Source organism: Siniperca chuatsi, linkage group LG13, assembly GCF_020085105.1.
Source record: "Siniperca chuatsi isolate FFG_IHB_CAS linkage group LG13, ASM2008510v1, whole genome shotgun sequence".
Lineage (NCBI taxonomy): Eukaryota > Metazoa > Chordata > Actinopteri > Centrarchiformes > Sinipercidae > Siniperca > Siniperca chuatsi.
This window is the reverse complement of record NC_058054.1, coordinates 1871622-1887597: the sequence shown is the minus strand read 5'-3', so window position 1 is coordinate 1887597 and position 15976 is coordinate 1871622. Positions and strand designations below refer to the sequence as shown.

Below are 15976 nucleotides of genomic sequence, written 5' to 3'. Positions count from 1 at the left end.
TCTGCGGTCGAGGAGACGCAGAAACATCTGGATTGATGCTCGGGTCCAGAGCGTCAGGACGTCGACCCTGACGCAGAGGCCACAACCCGTGCAGCTGCAAACACATCCTCCACATCTGGAGACGCTGACACGACGTGGGCGCCGTCAAACAGCTGATCGCTGACTCCAGAGTGAAGTGAAGTGATCGGATCTCACGACTCGACTCGGCGCTCGGACTCGAGTCATTTCGTTAACGTTAAGATGGTTTTTGTGGTGAACCGCTGCGTTTGATTGGAAGGTAATTGACATGATGCTGGCTCCACCTCCTTTCCACTTCCTCTTCCTCCGCTCCTCCTCTTCCTCTTTACTCCTCTTTTCCTTTCGTCCCCTGCTCTTCGTCCATCTCCAGCTCCTCCTCTTTCTCAGTCTCCTCCTCCTCTCTTCCTTTCTCCCCCGGTTCATCTTTCTTCACTTTCTCAGTCTCCTCCTCCTCCTCGGTCTCCTTTTCCACCTGATTCTTCCCTTTTTTTTGTCCTGCTCTTCCTCTTCTTCCTCCTGTTCCTCTTTCTCCTCTTTTTTTTGTCTTCTCCTCTGTCTTTCTCCTCCTCTTCCTCTCCTCCACATCACTGACTCTGTCCTACATCACTCTACCTTCCCTGAGGATACACCCCCCCCCCAACTCTCTCTCTCTCTCTCTCTCTCTCTCTCTCATTCGTTCAGCCCTCCTCGTTTCCGATGAGTCATGTGACCAACCTCTCTCGCCCCACCCCCTCTCCCTGGAGACCAATCACACCCCCACAGAGGAAAGCTTAACACACACACACACACACACACACAGAGAGACACACACTACACACAACGGCACTCGCTCGCCCCGGCTCTCATCATCATCACCACTCTGTCAGTGCAGAGAGAGAGAGAGAGGGAACGCAACAGGGAGAGAGGAGGAAAACGAGGGAGAGAGGAGTCGAGGCGAACGCCAGAGAGGAGGTCAAGAGGGAGAGGAATATATTCTACCGGAGGAGGAGGAGGAGGAGGAGGAGGGGTCAGTGGAGAGGAGGAGGGGGGAGGTTCTCCCTGAATGAAGGAAGAGCTCTGGGAGTTGTTTCCTCCCTGCCGCGATGGAGCGACGCGAGGAATGAGGGCGGATGGTGAGAGCAGGGCAGCAGCAGCAGCAGCAGTGGAGGAGGAGGTGGAGAGGCTGGAGGCGGAGGAGGAGGTGCAGGGGGAGCCACGGGCGGAGCCGGGCGGCGCGGGAGGAGCCGGCAGCGCTCCCGGAGGAGGCGGCTGTCGGCCAACTGCCCCGGCGCCGACAAGATGTCCCCTGGCATGAAGAAGGTGGAGTGTTTCTCGCCCATGCTGTGCCACTGCAAGGTGGCCTGCACCAACAGCACCATCTCCCTCATGTTCGGCTGCAAGGTGGGTGGAAACATCTGGACACCTGCCGCGGTTGGGGAGGAACCGGAGGGAGATCCTCTGCAGAGTTAGGTGTTTCACGTGGGTGGGTGTGAGCGAGGTCACAGCGAGGGCGTCGGGGTTCGCTCGGTTACAAAACTGGTAGGAAATGAAAAAAGTAGAAAACCAAACTGTAGTCTTGTTGAAGGCAGAGTTTGTCCTCCCAAACTGCCTCAGAACATTTTCATCAAAGGTAAACTGGGTCGTCGGAAATGTGTTGCTTCAGAACGTGAAGATGCTTAATGTGATTATTCACAGTAATCGGAATAAGGACCGCGACTATCGATTTAATCTGGAAACTGTCTATTCGTAAGTCAGACGTCTTCAAAAGGCTGTTTTGTCTGTTTACTATCAGATCAGAAGAGACGCAGCGAAGCCGAAACGAGACAACGTTTGGAGTTTTTGCTTGAAAACCGACGGAAACGATGAATCGATTATTGAAATAGTTGCCGGTTATTTTTCTGTTGATCAACTCATCAGGTAATCGACTAATCGTTCCAGCCCTAATCGGTATATTTTGAGCATTAAAACGTGACAGTTTACAGTCCGACAATGAAATGATTGCTGATTCTTCAGTCTTCCTTACTGCCAGTTTTCTGTGTTTTTTAGATTTTTTTTACGACTTTGGTCTTATTTTGGTAGTTTTATCCATAATTTCTCTCAGGAATAACAACTCTGTACTCACCAAGTTATTACCTGAACATCTACCTAAATCTGGCAAAGATTCATTTTAATTTTAACAAAAAAGTAATTTCATGGTCAAAATTGAAGCAGCAGACTTTTAGTCCCTAGTATGTGTCAAGCACCAAAAAGTCTGGATCCTACACTTCCCATAATGCATCTTAATCGCTGGGTTTGTCTGTTTATTAAAAAAGTAGGAATCCAAACCAAAGTCTTGTTAAAGGCAGTTCTTTCCCTCCTAATCTGTTTGGTTCGGTGCATTTCGTTTACAGATTTATTAAATATTCTTTTAATCACCACAAACGGCGTGCTGACAGACTTGAAGCTTTTGAGTTTGTCAGTTTACTCGCAGTTGAAGGCAACGTTTTCCACCAACACAACCTTTAAAACCTGAACGCCGATGCTCCGTCACAGCAACAGCACTGCTGCAGCGGCATGGGACGACATTTACTTCAGCAACAGAAACAGGTTTATTCCCGCTGCCTTGAATATTTTCTCAACTGAAATATCATAAACAGCTGGTACCAGAGCAGAGATGGACAGACGCTAAATGTGAAATAAAGCAGAAATCAAACCTGTGTGGGTGAGACAGAGAAACGCTGCAGGGCAGTGAATGCATCAGAGAGAAGAGAAACTAAACCCGTGTCATACAGAAACACAGACGAGCTCAGAATCAGAAACACTTCATTCAAACCCTTAAAACGACCAAAATTTAAACCAGGTTCTGCTGTAGTCGTTTCCTCTGCTCTGCGCCTGTCAGACAACAGCAGAGGGGGAAAAACCCCGTTAACTCGTTGTCACCGAGCGGCTGTGTTTACTGTTTGACCTGACGCGACACGATAGGCCGCCCGAGCCGCTTGTCATCTCTGCTTCACTGAACCGACCAATCGGAGGCTCTGATTGCAGCAGCGCTGAGGCGTGATTGGCTGGCGGAGAGCGTCAGTGGCAGGCTGGCAGGCACGTGCATGTGTGGTCAACATGTGCTCTGCAGGGAAACGCCAAGTAACCAAAACCCCACACACACACACACACACACACACACATCAGATCTGCTGATGGAGGCTGTCAGCTGAGAGCCGTCAGGCTTCAGTCTGCACAAATTCATGAAACCTTTAGTCATTTTAGCAGGTTTGAGATGTTGATCAAAGTAAACACAGACCTGTGGTGAGCAGCGTGCGTTACCTCGACCTTTAACCTGATCATTTGACTGCTTTAGTGTGATTGTCCAGTGGATCTGTGTGGAATATTTGGCCTCAGAAACGAGCCTTGGAACAATACTTTTCTTTAAAACGTCCGTATGAACGTGGATCATCTCCCTGTCGGTCGCCAGATCGTTCTCCACGATCCAAAACAAAACAGATCAATGTGGAGCAGTTTGACACGCGGCTATTCAAAGCCGAATTTACAGATGCTTCAAGATTTGACAGGGTTTGATATTTCTGCGCGGATAGTTTTGAGTGTCAGTGTTTAAATTCCTGGATGTTTATTTCAAATATGGGAGCAAATATTAAAATTTGATCTACTGGCAAAACGTGCACTGGCTAACTTCAGGTCAGTTCCTAAGAAAGAGGAATTTTTTTACTGAAATGTTGCTGACTGGGTGGTGTTTACCTTAACTCAGTGATCAGTGCCATCCATCCAAATTTGGTATTTTCAACAATTAAACAGCTCATGGGTTCAGTTGCCTTCAACCACAAGAAGTTTGGGCTCGTGTCGCGTTCACAAACACGCTCAGAGAGAGAAATTTAGTTCAGTTTTGGACAAATTCATTTATTATTTTGTTCTGATCTGTGCTTGTGTATCGACGTATGTCTTGTTCTAGGTTTTCCGATACACATCAGTCAGTCTCTACACCTCTGCTGGTCTGTAAGTGTTTCTACCTGTTGTGAATAACGGCGTCTCTCCTGGAAGACGTTCATAGCGCTGCACTCGGTTGTTCACACGAAAGGTAGCAGAAGTGGTCGCGTGAAGAGCGGAAGAGAGAGAACATCAGACCGTCGGTTTCAGAAAGTTACCAAAGTTTTCAGAGGCAGACCCAAAGTCAGAGGAGGCTGAAGGTATAACATATTGGAGAGTAAAAACTGTTCTTCTGCTGAACGATGTTCGATCCGAACGCACACCGCTAACCCTTCAACTGCAGAAGAGCAGTGATTGGTCGTCTAATCCCAAAGAGTTTTAACGTCCTGCATGCTGTCCCGAGTGTTGGTACGTTCCAGCCGTGGCACCTTGTGAAGACCTGGTCTCAGGTTATTATTACCTCTCAGGTGAGATCACAGCAAGCCAGAGCAGCTGACAGAGTGAACGCCAGAGGAGTCTCCCTCTTTAACCTTCAGAAACTCAGAAAGCCTCTTCAGTACTCGAATCCACTTGAAATGAACCTCCCAGCTGACCTTCTGCCCCCCTGGCTCTGATTGGACAGTCTAAACAGAGCTTTTGAGGGGGGCGGCGGGGGGGTTACAGTATCATGTGGAGCGCTGTGTTGACCTCTGAACCCTGAGGCACAGGAGCCGCTCAGATTACAGCTGCCTGTCCTGCACGGATCAGGATTCGATTGGTATCTATTGTTAATCTGAGGGATCGGGAAGCTGACGCTCTTAAATCTCAGGCTGGAGGTCAGATGGAAACGCTTCCACAGCGCCTGTGATTAACCGCCCTGCTGCTCTATGACAGTTTGATCGCAACTAGTCTTAATTAAGTCCCATTGATCAGCTGCCATCGACTGCTTTCACTACCACACACTCGATAGACTGTGCCGGAAGTTATCAATTGTGGCGCTGTGAAGTGTTTAGTGAGCTGCTGTCATTTTTAAACCTGGGCATGAATTCACGCTCCGCACCCGATCCACCAGATCCTGATCAGGGCTGAGCTCCACGTGTCGAGCTCATCTCCATTCACCTCCACAAACTGTTTACAGGCCGCACAGCGTGCAGTCAGTCCGGACGGAAACGCCGCGAGAGGAATATCAGGGCTCGATGTTAACCGCTTTCAGATAGGGGCATTTTTCAACATGGTTCCAGCTACAGAAACATGTCAACAAAACAAATCTAATGCTTTGCTAATATATAATGCTTTATTATAATTCGTTATTATAAAAATGTGGGTCAGTTGGCGTTGTAGTCTGAAGATACAATCACGCGGCGTGTGGTGTTTAAAAGCAGCGTTAATATGTATTTTTTACAAGCTGTAAACTGACATTAGAGCCATTTTACCCATTGTTAATACAAAAAGATTGATTAGTGCAGCTTTAACGGTTCAGGTTCTTTCTCTCCCGATCCAGTTGCTGCCCGTCGTTCTCATTCACATTATTTTAAACTCGTTTGATCTTTACAGCCTGGGTCAGGAGAAATACTAATAATACAACATGGTCAAATAGCACCCTGTGCCCTGAGTGAGGAGGATGAAGTTTGAGGTCACAGCTGAGCTGAACGTCACTCTGATAAAGTTTTCTCTCCTCACGCTCTCTGCAGAGTTTACAGTCGTCGTTGTCTTTACCTCTCCGTCCACCGGGTTGTGGACAAACTGCATCATCAACTAGCAAGACAAACTTTTTGTCTCTGTCGTGGAACATGCAGGAAATCTTTTTCCGGTGGTGAATTCTAATCGTAGTCCACCTGTCGGCAGTGTGTTGTCTCTGTTTGTCGGTCTGAAAGGAGCTCATACTGAACGACTGAATAAACGCAATCTGTGCGAATGTTAGTGGAAATGTCTTCACTAGTCTCACCTCAGGTTTCAGTAATGTGTTAGGCTGAAGTTTACACTGCGGAAAGAAGATGAGCGGCGAAAGTCTGCGATCGGACGAGGTTGTACCTCAGGCCTCAGGTTTGTTGTGGTTGTAGAGTAACACAGCTGCGTCTTACAAAGTCACAAGCAGTCTGATCGTTGCTGGTCATTTTTCCGTCTACGGTGTAGAACCCAAAGTACGTCCACACTCGTCGACTTTTCCTGATCAGCACGGCTTTGCTTGCTAGCGTGATCGATTAGCTTCGAACACTCTGTAACACTGTAAAGTTTGAATGTGAACAGGTCATTACAATTTCAATATTTCCCCACGTTTGAGCAAAAGTTTGAATTTTGATTTAAAAAGTGACAGCCGTGGTTTACGCTCATTAATTGGGTTCAGCTGCCTAAAGCGGTTATGTCAGTGAAGGTAGACTAAATATTTGAAACACCTCTTAGTACAACAGATTCAAGGAAAACATTATTATACAGTGAGTTACGGCAGGGCTGTTGGATGACGTTGCATTAGTTTTAGCTAAGTGGACTCGATGAACCGGCTTCATTTGATGGTTGACGGCAGACACGGAGCGAGGTGCTTGTAACAAACGTATGAGCGTTCTGTGGTTTTAGGGTTTCCGTCTGTCCTGAGACAGCAGCACAGTGGATTGACAAACGCAGAAAAGATGGTAAAGAGACACAAAACAAACATGGACGACATCCTGAAGAATTTTATCCTCCAGTGAGATTCTAGTGGGATATTACTCCTCGCTTGGTTGTTCCCATCTTCTTCCTTGTGTTCCTCTTCATCACATTCCTGAATCATCCAGAAACCCTCCTCCTCCTGAACATCCTGCTACATCCGCTCCGTGGTGATGCTCCTATTTATAGCAGCGTTTGGCAGGCAGAAGTCGGCGCTGTGCCGCCTCCTCTTCCTCCTCCTCCTCGTCTCTCTGAGAGCTGTCGAGGAGGAGGAGGAGGAGGAGGCTCTCTTCAGGCAGACAGTGTCATCACTGGAAACCTCCCCGCTGCCTCCTTCATCCACAGCGAGTGGGCTCAGTGTCTCGCTCAAGGACTCTCTGACATGTAGCTGCTACAGCGATTGAACCTGTGATCTGTTTACAGGACGATCACAGTGTAGTCCACATCACCACCTTTCTCTCTACGATTGTAGATCTTATTTAAATTTTAATATCAGGCGCTGAAATGTCAACAATTCAAAATAATGTCCAGGAGCCAGAGAGCAGCTTTTATCTTGTTTAGTACCACAGATGCGGACAGATTTAGCCTGTGTGCAGTGTTGTGACCCACAGAGGGAGCTGAACCTGCAACCTGACTGTTTTCACTCACTTCCTGCTCTCAGTCAGTAATCCTGGGCTTCTTTGCGTTTGTGGCTGTTTTTCCTTCGAGTGTCGTGACGGCTCAGTTCGCCCGCAGCCTCCTGATGCTTCTCCATCTGCCGCTCTGTGGTCATGCAACATTCAGATGGAGCTGTTGTGCCTGGTTGTGTTTCTGTGGACAGGAAACGCAGTTACCTAAAAGTCACACAGGGATTTGAGGAAGCAGCTGAAGGGATGTGAAGGTATTTGGCCAATAATTATCCAGAGCAGCTTATTGAACATGCAGGCAGGTGAAGATTCCTTAACAAGGGATCAGGAAATGAATTTGTTACAAAGCAATGTTACTCCCAGATCCTTTCACCTGGCATATTTATGAACTAGTTGTCTTTTTTGTTCAAATTAGTGCTGGACAAAAAGCCAACCAAAGTTTACTCGTTTCACATTTCCTATTATATAAACTTGTCTGAATTACAGACGCCTAAAATCCCAGCGTCCTACAGGTATTTCAGCCGGGAAACAGAACCAGACTTCGGCGAGAAATCGCAAGAAATAACAGGATCGTAATTCCCAGTTTTAAACCAAACAAAGGGGTGCTTGAGTTGTGTAACAGTGTTCCCAAAACGCCGGTTCTGTTAGTGTTTGTAAAGCCTCGTCACATCGCAGCAGAGAGCTGCAGAAAAGCTGCAGATCACCACTGCTGCTACTTTAATCTGCCGTTCACCGCCATATGCATCGATCGCGAAGGGAGGCGACCCGACCTCTCGATCAGCTGTGAGTCCAGGCGTCCGGCGTCCAGCCCCGTCCCAGCTGTCCCAGCAAATCCCATAAAAATGTTCTCAAGTGTTTAAAGATTTCAGGCTCACTAGATGATTATACGGAGTCCATCACGCTTTAATTACTACACCTTGTTAACATGGTGCCGTCACTGGTTGGAGGTCAGCTCGACTCCTACAGCATAAGCTGCCTTCCTGTTTTAATCTGTGGCCTCTGCACTTCACATGCATGTAATTAAATCAGTAATCATCAATAAACTAACCCGACTGTCCAGTGAAGCAGTGCTCAGAGCTGGACTTGAAGCGGTTTATCACTCAGTCTTGTTATGTAACTACATCTACATCCGTTAACATTCGGCAGAAATGACGGAGAATAATCTCAGATTTCACCACCATCAAACAAAACTGAGGAATCCTGAAAAGCCTACCGTAGGATGCTGACAAAACAGTTGCATCTCAGGGTCCATTTAGTAGCTGTTTTTGAGCTTTCAGTCGTATCACATGATCTTTATCAGCAGGTGAAGTTTGCCTAGCTGTCACAGAATTGTGGATGTTCAAATTTCCATATTTTCAAAGCACTTTAAGGACTTCTCGTCTCAGAGTTTGACTTCAGAGTTCATTCTTGACTTTGGAAACAGCAGCTGAGAAAGCAAGTAGCTGTTGCGGAGCTCTCGATCAATACTACAACTCCAGCAGTACAGTATCAGTAACACCGCGGGATCTTTTATGTCAGCTTTTCAGAAAAGCCTCCTTCAGCTGCAGCGAAAACATGAACATCACCCAGCTTCTGAATCATGTTTTCATGATTTAATTAATTTAGTAATTAGCCCCTGAGTTCACATTCAGCATCCCGAGCATCTGCTTCATACACAAGTTCGGCGAAATTAAACAGGTTTGATCTCGTTTCAAACAAATTCAGAAGTTTGTGGTGAAACCAGTTCCTCTGAAGCACTGGTGTTACTGGGGAAAATTAGCGTCCGTTAAACGAGCTGCACATCAGAAAATGTTCTGCAGGAAATGAGTCAGACATCCTCCGATAAAATGATTGACAGCATGTGATTAGCACACGCTCCGAGTCCTGTTAACAGCGGGGCGATACTGCGTGCTGTCTGTACATTTTACAGCTGAACTCACAGTACATTTGATGAGTAGAGCTGCAACACATTTGTCGATGACCGATTCAGGTGTTGTACACTGTTCACTGAGTGTTTGATAGCTGACCTGTGTGGTGGTGTGTTGCACGTAGATACACAGAACCATCGCACGTTCTCGGCGAAACTTTCCGATCACAGAGTTAGCGGTCAGCACACGCTGTGTGTTTACACCTCTTAGTTCGTTAGAAATAAGTCAGTGTGAATTCAAAACGGACTGGATCGCGCTGTGCTGTGCCAAACTGTGAACACTTTTCCACTGTGGCCGTGGTAACAGAGCTGACCTGGACTAAACAGTGATGGTCTCACTAGTCTTGCTCTAAACGTGTTGGTTCAACACACTGTTGTTGTTGTGTGTCAACAGAGACAAAGCTTAGTTTTTAAAAGTCTTAGCTCTCGGTGCTTTTCTAGCTGTCTCTCTCTGCAAGCTGGTGTCTGAACTCGGCCAAAGATCGTTTATGAGGTAAAAGAAGCATCACTCTGTGACACCACTGAGTGTTTCTGCAGCTCCAACAACTCCAGCAGAGTGAGACGTCTTCTCTCTAGCTGATCTCCTGTCAATGTCAGGAGTCACATTATTCATGTCAGATCAATAATTTAAGCTGATCGGCTTGATAGTTTTCAGGACCTTCAGTATTTGGATCAAGAAGCTCACGAAAAATACGGTGCGTCGGATTTAGAGGGCTACAGTGAATGCAAGTATCAGATTGGACTCGGGATCAGGGCTAAAAAATAAAATAAAAAACTTGTCCGGGACATCCCTCATGCTAACCAAACACTTCCTGCTGCTGCTGCTTCACAGTAAAAGCTTTCCACCATTGAACCAGCAGCAGTATTTTATTGTGAAACAGCTTAAGGTCTTCGATAAAAATCTATCTCAAGATCAAGATCATGGAGGTATTCTGTGATTCAGATCCACCGTCTGCGAGTGAACAACTCAAAAAGATGCATCTTTGATGTTATCTTAACACAAAAGAACCTGTGTTTGAGTAATCGCCTTATTGATTATGATATCAGTTGATTGGCTTAATTGTCTTTTGGTAATATAAAACCAACAGCACGACGCAGGCTGCAGCTTCGTGATGAATCGGCGGCACATGTGACCAAACCTCCGTCCCGTTGTCTGAGGAGTTCCACGTGAAAAGCAGCTTAAACGGTGTGTGTGATTAGAAACTGGCAGTTTTCTGCCTTCCTGGACAAACTCGTATAGTTTCTGTCTGATGTGATGATATTCCGTCTCTGGGACTGCAGATATTTTGGTCTCCTGTACATGCCGTCCCCTCTGTAGCAGAACACAGAAAAGGTTTTACCATCGTGGCGTTGTGACCACAACCTGAACCTCGCTGGGTTCGTGATTCGATTTCGATTCTTTATTTTTCTCAAATCAGAAGACGGCTCTGGAGCTGGTCAAAAGGTGTTGATAGAAATGTGTGATTTCTCTTTAGCAAGCGTCCGCCTGCCTTCTCACACTCTTTACACACACGCTTTAACGGCTAAACAATGTGAGACTCGCACTGCACTGATCAGCTGTTAATGATAGCACGCACTTAGAAGATTATTTAGGCTTTTTAATATGTTTGACTGCTGAGCGGTCCGATCAAGAAGAAATAATGACTCTCGCTGACGTTTGTAAATGAGGCAGCAGCAGCCAAAAATAATGTGGAGCAACTTTTGGCTCTTCTGTCGAGCTTACTGTGTTAACGTACGGCGTCCTTTGGTTTCTGTGGTGCGAACCAAAAAAAAAAAGCACGTTTTGAATTCAACAGCATTTTACGCATGAAACACATTTTACTTGATAATAACACGTGGAGCACCATTTTCACTTGCGATGCATAATTCACACGAATGCAGTATTTGTAAATGTAAGAAATCAAAATGTGAAACAGCTTTTCACATTTGATGAAAACGTACATTTCACATGTGAAATATCATGTTAACATACATGACAACACGAGTGTCACAGTTGGCGTTAATGTTGCTCCCGAGTGTTTCCTAAAATATCTCCTGTAGTGTGAGCGCTGAACTGCTGCAGGAGGAACGTTTCCACTCACTGTGGGCTGTGTGACTAAACACAGTGCAGGAGAAACGCTGAACGCAGCCATGTTGAGGTGGTTTATCCACCAGTGCAGGCGAAAGGAAGGGAAATGATGGACGGGAGTAACTGCTGAAACGCAAAGGAAAGCCGATGTTTCATGTCATGAAACTGATGTGGAAAATATCTTAAAATGTGACTGTTTTTAAGGCACGAAAGAAAATGAATTAAAATGAAAGCGATTTAGTATTGTTAACCAGAAGAACATACCTGTCAGCGCTCGGTTGGGGCTTGGTGGGGTTCTGCTGGGGGAATCTGGGCTTTTATTTTATGTAATAGTTTATATAATAATACTGATAAGGCTGAGTATTGAACCTCAGTACCTTTACAGATGTGTGGTCAGATTCATAATCATCTTTACTTTGCGTATATCAGATGGATCCAAATTTAAATATTTAACTATTTTATTAAATTGAAAAAAATGTTTTTGTAGATCTGACTCCACCACGATTTGTGCATACACACTACCGCTTCAGTAATGGCTATTTTAACATGTATATAAACAGTATAATTATTCACCAAATGTCTTATTTACACTTGAGAGAGTTTTAGAATAATTAAATGATTAAAACTTCAGTCTGTGTCCCCACACTGTCGCACGACAGGGCGAATACTGTTGGAACCAATACTCGATTATTGTTAGAGGCATTATTGTGCTTTGACACTGAAACAGGAACCTGTTCCTGTTTAAACCTGCACAGATTTTAACGCCCAGCTTCCAGTTTCTTTCACCAGCGGCTGCTGATTTCTTTATCATCTTATTTAGCTGTTGCTCAGAGGGATCTGTGTCTCTTTCTGCCCTTTCAGTCGTCAGTCTGGTTGTACAGCGTTTTGTTCTCCGTGTACAAAACGAACCACATCTATTTGTAAAGAGGACTTTCTGCAACCTAAAAGCACGAACGAGCATTCAGAAGTACAGAGTGTTCCTCTCAGCCGTCTGACCGAACCGAATCAAGCTTTTGTGGCGGGAGACTCCGAGCACTTTGAAGCGGTAGTGCCTATTTGTTATATTTCATCCTCCAGGTTGTAGTTTCAGTTTGTACACGAGTGCTGTTCGCGGTGACGTCATCAGGACTGCTTCAGACTTTTTACCTCTTCAGTGTCTCGCACCTCTGAATCTGTAAGCTTCAACCGCCTCTCTGGCAGCTGCTGCCGTCCTTCATGAATTAACCAAATGTTCAATCAGTGGGCTGGCAGCTCTCAGCCCGTCGGCCTGATGAATGGAGACGTTGCCCTTCGCGCGCTGTTTGTTGGCTCAGTGCAGACTGCTCCGTCAAAGTGGGAGTGACGTCTTCGCTCTGGAGAAAAACAAAAAGCTGAATAAAACAAATGATGTAGGCTTTGAAGGGTCAGTTCACCCAAATGACAGAAATAAACGTAATCCCACTGTCGTGTAGCCGCTCTGAGCCTCCGACGCAAATTAAATGTTTGTGTTCCTCAAAACTTTTACATTTGCAGCATTCCTGTTACTCTGGATAATCCACAGATACATAGCTGACGAGACGGGAGAGGATATGACGTTTACACTGAACACGAGAAGCCTGATCCGATCGTCTCGTCCACATCCGGTAAATTTGTCACGTCTGTGCTGAACCCAGTTCGCTGTCTGAGTGTCGGGACTGTGCTGCATTTACCAGTCAGAAGGATTTAGCGTCTCCATGTAATTATGGAGTGACAGTACAGTTTATCCTCCGCATTACCAGAGTCAGACTTTCACTTCAGCCTGTAGAACATCATCACATCATTTATCAGCACGTTTGTTTTGAGTGTGAAAGACTTCCTGAGTTTGACGAAAACAAAAGCTTTTTCCAGAGTTGAGATTCTTTTTGTTGTGTATGCTGTGTAACTTGAGGCCCCACCTGTGCACATGGGAGGTACCGAGGGTGTTTACCTGCCACGGTTACCAGGACATGATGTTTACATGCACAACACATACCTCCAAACGAAGATACTCGCGTGCTTCGTCTTTACCTTTTTGTATTTTTGTGCCGATTTAGCTGAAACGACCTGGAGATAAAATCCAAAGCCTCCAGGAGCAACGTGTAGCGAGGACGTACAGACGGCGGCAGCAATTACTGATTACTTTCATCACTGACTAATCAGTTGATTTATGTTTTGATTTACTGATAAACCATTTACTCTGTAAACACCAGGAAATAGTGAAAATGTCCATCACAGTTTCCTCGGGGGTCTATCTGAACCGTCCCAAACCCAAAAACATTCCACTGGAAAGTAAACAAGCGATCGGTTTCCCGTCGATCGACTCATCGATTTACGGATTAATCAGTTCAGCTCTTGTAATAATCCTGAGCTCGGAGGTCAGGCGTGGAGTTATTTCCCAGGGATACGGTAACGTTGCCATGGTAACCGAGCTGAATCATGCTCTTTATATCTCGTAGAATAAACGTTTTGTGTCGATGCGTCGTGCTGCTTCGGCTCTGGTCTCAGGATGGCTGTAGGAATGTGGTGCAGACTGCGCGGCATCATGGCCGAGTTTAGAAAGAAATAAGTTGTTTGATCAGAGTGGCATAGGAAATAAATAATATCCAGAGTTTATTTCTGTGCTGCCAGCTGATCCAGCCCCACAGCCAATCAGACGCAGGATAATCCTGTGCAGACGCAGATTCACGTCCCCTTTGAAGTCGCTGCTGAAAGCTTCTCCAGAGGCTGTTACAGCGGCGCCGCGGGGTTCCTCTCATCTGTCCGCGGCTCTCGTGGTGAAACCTCCGACTAAAGCAAAGCGGGAGGAATGTTTGTCACATCCAAAACATTTGTGCTAACAGATGTTTACAAAGGACTAAAGTGAATCATTTAAGATGGTAATCGTAGTGTTTTTACTTTACACTATATCCATCTGTAGTGCCCACCCCACCCACATAGCACATGCTGATTTATATTTAGTTTTCGACAAAAATGTATATTAGTTTTAGTCAAAATATAGTCGTTTTGATTTTTGTTAGTTAGGCTTTCAGAGGCTACAGCTGCTGCCATGTTTGTTGTGTACAGTTACCTAGCATTAGCATTAGCATTAGCTACCTGTTCGCCCCGCTGCACAGCAGCTGATCATTCAGAAGCTGGATTCACTAAAATAACAGGTAATGTTGTGAAAGTTAACGTTACTTCCACGTCCACAGCACTCGATATAGTTACGTTAGCTTAGCTTAGCTCTTTATAAATGTTGCACGCTGCTTCCTGTCGAACTCTCAGTGGATTGTAGATGAATTTAGATGATTATAATTCGTCAGATAACATTACAGAGACAGCACGTTACTGAATACAAGACGCTTCTTGACGGCAGCAGGTCAAACAGATAAATCAACTTCTGAACAAGAGCTATTATTGGCTGATGGAGCAAACTGTTTGACCAATCAGGAGCTACAGTGTGTGATTCTGCAGCTCGTTGAATAAAACTTTGCATTAAAACAGTAATTAGTTCATTTGTCCGTTCGGCCGTCTTTCACATTATCATTTAGTTTTTATTTGTTGACGAAAAATATAACATTATATATAATATAAACATTTTGTCATAGGTTTTCTTTTCAAATGTTACTTTTTATTTAGTTTTAGTCTCATTTTCATCATGAAGAAAAGGTTTTTTAGTGTTTAATCTGAAAATGACATCATGGATATCTTCTATAAGAATCTACCAAACTAACAAAACATGTAACATTGATGTAAAATATATGACACTTTTAATAAAAAAGAGAAATATCTGGTGCATTTGGTATAAATGTTTGGTATTTTCACTTGACAAATAACTTACTCAAATGAACTTTATTGATATATCACTTTACAGTTGATCCAAAGTGTTTTACAGCACAAACGGAGATAAAAACAACGAAAGAAAGGAGACAACACACGAGGAAAAAAACTAAAAAAACCCTCACTGAAACAGATAATCGGTGCTCAAACGTTTCGTCAATAAAGTAACCCGACTAATCCGTTTACACCCAGAAACTGTCAAACCTGTCTCCTCCCTTCTGTCCAGCGAAGCAGTGCTCAGAGGCATCCATCGCTCCGCCTGAGGCTCGTTACGTAACTGCAGCGGTTCGGGACAGTCGAGTCATTACCTGTCAACATGACGGACAACAGATGAGTAAGACTCGGAGCTCTGACTCATCACATCTGAAGGCTGCAGCGGACTGACGTCTGTGGATCCACAGAGACGCCGCGAAGAGACGCCAAGCCTCGGAGGACAATATCAGCTCAGATCTCTGCTCTCTTTTTTTGTTTTCAGTTCCTTTCAGGGATGATTACAGTTCATTACAACTTGGGCCTTATTTTGGTAGTTTTTGGCGATGATTCCTATCCGTAATAATAAAGTTTGAAAGTGGGAGGAGTCGCTGGTTCCTGAAGGGTTTTCCCCCCGGTTTCTTGCTTTAAGCGATCTCCACACACAGGACTGTCCTGGATGATGTAACCATCATATTTATATTCTGACAGCTAGTTTCGTTTCTCAGAAATCAGGTTTTGCCCGTCAGTTTGTTGGAGGGCTCTAAATACTACATTACCCATGAGCCTCAGCTGCCATTTCTCTGGAGAAGAAGCCAGTCACAGGTGTGAATCAGAGCAGTCCAGAAAGAGAACAAAACACGGTGCCTTTGTTGTCAGATTTCCTCCATAATTGACCCAGAATCCAAAAGTAAATGAATTTATCGTTCGCTTTCGCAGCTCACAGCAGAATTTGAAGCTCTGTGATTGGATGTTTCTTGCTGAAATGCACCCTGGGAGTTGTGGTTGACTTCTCTCCTTCAGTTTTTATGTCCACAGGCTTCTTGTACTTTGACTTTT

At 45.1% G+C, this 15976-nt stretch overlaps 1 protein-coding gene across 27 annotated transcripts in view; it reads left to right on the top strand.

The window, feature by feature from the left end:
* dlg1b (discs large MAGUK scaffold protein 1b) overlaps positions 1-15976 on the top strand; it is a 127303-nt gene that overhangs the window by 52013 nt on the left and 59314 nt on the right. The window contains exon 1 of one of the 27 annotated variants that reach the window (XM_044219722.1): positions 1139-1398. The exons of 25 other annotated variants lie outside the window; for them this stretch is intronic. In XM_044219722.1, the coding sequence (XP_044075657.1) occupies positions 1297-1398 (102 nt within the window). In that variant the 5' untranslated portion in view covers positions 1139-1296. Of the gene's footprint in view, positions 1-1138; positions 1399-15976 lie in introns of those variants that run through there. One more of the 27 variants, XM_044219720.1, reaches the window with a different exon arrangement.